Source organism: Cynara cardunculus (genome assembly GCF_001531365.2).
Source record: "Cynara cardunculus var. scolymus isolate 2C chromosome LG 8, CcrdV1, whole genome shotgun sequence".
NCBI lineage: Eukaryota > Viridiplantae > Streptophyta > Magnoliopsida > Asterales > Asteraceae > Cynara > Cynara cardunculus.
In genome coordinates this window covers 4,186,569-4,192,097 of record NC_037535.1, presented here as the reverse complement: position 1 = coordinate 4,192,097, position 5,529 = coordinate 4,186,569, and the positions used below count along the sequence as shown (strand labels likewise).

Sequence of the window (5,529 nt, the reverse complement as noted above, 5' to 3'; positions counted from 1 at the left end):
TATATATATATATATATTGAACTCGGTTAGGGCTTGGTTTAGCATATTATGAATTATGATGCACAAATAAAGACAGTGTCATAAGCTTCACAAATCTGGATTGAATTCAAGTCTATGACTATAAAATAAATACAACTAAAGCAAAACCCCTATTTATTGCCCACATCATGCACAAATTAACACAACCTAAACAAAGATAAAAACTATAAATACCAAACTAAATTGGAAATTCCATCTTCACAAGTGAATCCATAGTCTCCATTGGTTCACATCGAAGCCAGTCCTTGGCACAGAATAGCGCCTCCACCGTCTCCGGCCTCAAAGAGCACCTATAACGGTCCATCTCTTTCATACCCGTCTCAAAAACCGACTCAGGAGCAGCAGTCGAGACAGGGATCGTCAAGATATCATGAGCCATCTTCGATAGAGTTGGGTACTTGGATTTGTTCAGTTTCCACCATCCCATAACATCAAATTCATGGATTCTAGGCAACAGAGACTCTTCCAAATACTGATCCAGCTCTGATTTCGATTGTTGACTCGTACTCTCCATGATATAAACATCGAAATCCGTAAGCCCGACTCCATTGTTTAAGCCATCTTCTTGTTTTTGGTCTTCAGATTCACCATTTGCTGCTTCAACAAAACCATGGGTGAGTGGCAATGGCAACGGCAATGGAAGCGCTACATACTCTAAGAAAAGCTCATGAATTCCTTCATCCACGATCTTGATGTAAGATGCAGCTTCATCACCGTAGATCTTTGTGAAACTGAATTCAACCAGCTTCATCTTGAATCGTGGGTCCATAACCACTGCAATCGCTAAGATCAAACAGCAGTTTTTCCAGTAGTGATCGAAACTTTCTTGCATTGGCTTGGTCAGTCTGCGGATGGCTTCATCTTCACATGTGAATGCCCGTGATAGCTCCAACTGAAGCTTCCATGCTTCGTGAAAGAAGGTATTAGTCGTTGGTGTAGTCGATGATGTCAGCAGCTTCGCAGTGTTGAAAAGTAGCTTCAGATAGGCACAAAGATTGTCTACAAGCTTCCATTCTTCACCGGTTGGGCCTTTACTGTAATCGGGATCTAAAGTATCTAAGCAAGAAAACACTTCTTTCAACTCCGAGGCTGCGAGTAACATTTCGTAAGTTGTATTCCACCGAGTCTGATCATCGAGTGATAAAGTCTTGGTACTGAGTACTTGAAGTTGTTGTTTGAGGGTGAGAAATTTCTCCTCTAACGATTCCGATGTTTTCACATACTTCACACAGTCTCTGACTTTCTTGACTGTTTCTTGTCCCTCCTTTAGCGCTTCTTGTGCAATACAGCTTAAAGAACGAGCAAGACAGTTTCTGAGCAACAATTGACCACCAAGAATGTTTGGGTTTTTCTCGGAAAGCAGACTTCTGAGACTGTTGATCCCGACTTCACTCAACGGCTGGTTTATTGTGAGCGAGAATAATCTTCCCTCCATGTTCCAATCGTTGAGACAGGTGGAAACGGCATGGCTGAAAGCCGAATCCGACTCGGGATATGGCTCCATCACAACGTTTAATAGTCTCCTATGCATCTTCCACTCGCTATCGATGAATTGTGCAGTGACAAAGACATAACCGGTTGTATGGTATGAATTCCAAAGGTCAAGGGTAAGGCAAATCCGGCCCGGCATTCCTTCAATCAATTTCTGAATACTCTGTTTTTCTCTCAGATAAGTTGCTACACAATCACCTTGAACTGTATTGAAGTTGACCATATTGAAACTAGGCTGAAGGTTATGCACAAAAGCCATGAACCCTGGGTGTTCAACCATGTGAAGTGGATAGTCATGCAGAATGATCATTCTTGCCATTTCTTGGCGGCACCTATCGGGGTCGAATGTGGAATAAGGCACAACGCTGGTTCTGTAACGCCGTTTAGGCGTAATGGGACCCCCAGAGTTAACAGCCATCTTTGAAGGTGCGCTAAATGGGGTTAATGCATCTTGCCCGCGATTACGAAGAACAACAGGGCAACCTCCCTTAGCGATATGGCGTTTGAGGTGACTGGTGCCCGCGACTTTGGTACCCGTGCTGTATGCAAAGGATTGCTTGCATTGCATACAGCAGGCCCTTCTACATCCTGCACCCACATTTTCAATAGTGAAGTATTCCCAAACTATAGACTTCTTCTTTCTATTTTTGGTAGGTTGTGTTTCCACATCATTCATTGGTGTGTCAAAATATTCTGGCTGCATCTCTATGTTAACCAGTGCATTACTTTCCATAGGAGTATCCATTTCGGGAAGAAAAGCAATCACCTGGTGTAGGCAGAAAATCCAACACAAAGAGATTAGCGTAAAATCATGATTAAGAATTTCCCAAAAAAAAGAAAATCCCAAATTGACCGAGTAAATCCCACTCGAGAGCGGGTTTGGAGAGGGTGAGATAAACAGACTTGAACCCTACTCCAAAAGAATAGAGTGGTTGTTTCCATGAACACCTCCGGCATGTGCAAGAGTGTGAGCAAACAAGTGGAAGGCATGACGTTGAACTTCCCCAAAAAAAAATGTTTGCACTTTTTTGAGACCCATTAAATGATGTTGAATTTGTTATTTTCGTTTTATCATATAGCATTCTTGTTAAAAATACTTCAAATGGTTAAACCAAAAATTTAAAGCTATTAAGATTATACATTCTAAACATATATCAAACAGTCAATTTATCATTCAATGCCCATTCTAGTCTCTAGATAGATCTTCTAATCGATAAGCTGTCTAATTCCTTCAGCACTTGGCATATGTGTATCGTGTTCTAGTTTTGTCGCTAATGTTTACTCTTATCTAACTTCTCATTTGTTAACATAATCTGTTTTTCTCCATTTTACTAGCCGGGAAAATTCGTTACAGAAACATGTATACATTATTTTCTCATTTGTCATTACAGAAACTCCGCTCTACTCTTTTTAGGGTAGAGTTCAAGTTTGTGTACATCTTAAACTTCCCCCCCCCCCCCCCCCCAAAAAAAAAGGATCCCACCTCCGGTTGGTACATACAGGGCTCATTTGGTTTGTATACAAGTCAATTTTTATGTAAAGACTACCCTTGATTAAGCCGGCAACCGAGTCCGTTGTAATATAATGGTGCAGAGGTAGCGAAATTCCCTGTTATGAAACCTTCAACACACACTGACATGCGTAGTGATCTGCACCCAGTCTTTTAGAGACTTGGTGAATCAGGTTAAGGTACAAAACAAGGTAATTCAAGGGAGGTTAACCATATCAACCGAAATAGGGGTCTATATTTTGGGCAACATAAGCTTTCATGAGTTCATCCTATGTATATTTACTCCATACATGTTTGCCCTAGAAAAGATGTATTCATCAGTGCCAACTATGTTCATAAAACTATGAGGCCAACTAGGAGCAACCTCAACCACCATCTTCACCACAACCGAAGACCAAAGGAAGCCTAACAATTAGGTAAAGAGATTGAGCCCGACTCTTGAAAAGGTTATAGGTCATGTACGCTAGTGATTTTGACAACCAATAAGTCAAACACAACACCCCAGGATCAGAAAAGGCAATTTGCACATCCATGTGCTGAAGAAACAACCAAACAGATCTAGGGTTCACCATCAAGATTTGGGCTCCTAAAAAAGTTATAAATCCAAACAGAGACCAACCTAATTGCATCAATCAATCAATCAACCCACGAAACACAACGACTTTGGTAAACAAGATCATCACCATACATCAAAATTGACAAACGATGTATAAAACAAACTTAAAACGGAAAAGGAAACAGAGTTAGGGTTTATAAAATAAAGTAATTATATATACACCGTGAAATCGACGAAACACCGACCTAAAATCCAAGCTGCAGCCTGCAATGGTGATCCAGATCCAGAAACGTTTGTTGGAGGATGGCGATCGGATTGGGCTTGAACCCGATTTCAGAAATTGGACTATTGAATTGAAATGGGGTTTGTTGAGAGGATTAATTAAAGAGGAAGAGAGAGAGAGAGAGAGAGAGGAGATGAAAACCCTAAATGGACTCTTTGAGATCCAATAAATTTGTAGCATGTGTTATTGAAGCAGCCCATTCGCTTCTTTCTCAAATTAGGCATTAAAATTAACGTTTTTATTTAGAGTAAACTACAAATTTGTTCCTTGTAGTTTACCATAAATAGCAATTTTCATCCATACAGTTTTAAAATTACAACATATCCATTGTGATTTATAAAAATGGTTAGATTTGATCCCCCTTTTAACGATCGTTAAAAAATTCGTTAAATAACTACAAGGGTGGTGCCTGATTGGTTTGAGATTGGCTCCAAAGGTCAACAGTATCAGAAGGTCTCAAGTTCAAATCCAAGGAGAAATAAAAACCTTCTTGTGGCCACGGAGGTTCAAATTCGGTGACTCCGGGCTATCTGCAAAGCAGGTGGTCACCCTGGGATTAGTCGGCTCGCATAAAGTGTTGGATATCTAGGTTAATCAAAAAAAATTCGTTAAACGCAGGTATTTCCATTTTTTGTTTTTGTCCGATCAAAATTGATTTTATGATTTTGGTACATGTAGTTTTTGATTGAGTAAAATTAAAAAAAATCGATAAAATGATGAAAATTTTCAATGGATAGAATTTTTTAATGGTGGATAAAGAAAAGCCAAATCCAAATATCTATACTATATTATAAAGCATTTGATAAAAACTCTTAAAAATCATTTTGAATTCATGTAATTAACTTCAGATAAACATTTCATTTTAAATATAAAAAATTTAAAATATAATTAGAATAATCATTGAGTTTTAACAAAATACTTAATTATTATATTTATAAAAAATTAGATTATTAAACCAAAAATAAAAAAATAAATTAAAGAAATACACAAAAAAAAACGAGAAATTTTAAATACTTAGGGGCCGTTTACCCAAATGCTTACCTGGTAAGCGCTTACTAGGTAAGCGCTTACTAATAGAAGTCAACATTATAATTTTTTTAGATGCGGAAGTTTTTAGTACATCAAAGCATATCGAATGCAACAATTTACTACGTATGCGCTTACCTAGGTAAGAGTCATCATCCACACTTACCAAGTAAAACTCTTCATCCTTCTAATCGTTCTTACCCGGTAAGATTCTTGGCTCTTATCATTTTCATTCGATGAGGAAATTTATGCGTTAAGCACTTATTAAGTAAGTGTTTAGTAAACGACCCTTTAGTTTGATACTAATATCAATATTTTTTTATGATATCTTCATATTTATATTTTATTCAAAAATAAAAACATTATCTCTTTCTCAAAATCACATAAAGTCGTATCATATTATCGACAAAAACAAAAACAAAAACAAAAAAACGAATTAGATTCTCTACCCATCTACGGGGACGAAAATCGAAATGTATATCGCTGTATTGTGCGAAAAATCTTCTAATATTTTATAAATCGTGAATGTCATTTTATAGTTTAAAACTACTGGGATAAAAATTGCTATTATCGTAATTCACAAATGATTTTTAATAATTTGTTATTAAAAAATAAAAATATTAA

At 37.5% G+C, this 5,529-nt stretch overlaps 1 protein-coding gene across 1 annotated transcript; it reads right to left on the bottom strand.

Annotated features, from left to right (window-relative positions):
• Positions 1–53: 53 nt before the first annotated feature.
• Positions 54–3,973, bottom strand: LOC112517444 (zinc finger BED domain-containing protein DAYSLEEPER-like). Its single transcript, XM_025124878.1, has 2 exons — positions 3,842–3,973; positions 54–2,296 (listed from the first exon to the last, which is right to left on the bottom strand). The coding sequence occupies exon 2, from the start codon at positions 2,273–2,275 to the stop codon at positions 218–220; it is 2,058 nt and encodes a 685-aa protein (XP_024980646.1). The 5' UTR covers positions 2,276–2,296; positions 3,842–3,973; the 3' UTR covers positions 54–217.
• Between the last annotated feature and the right edge of the window lie 1,556 nt (positions 3,974–5,529).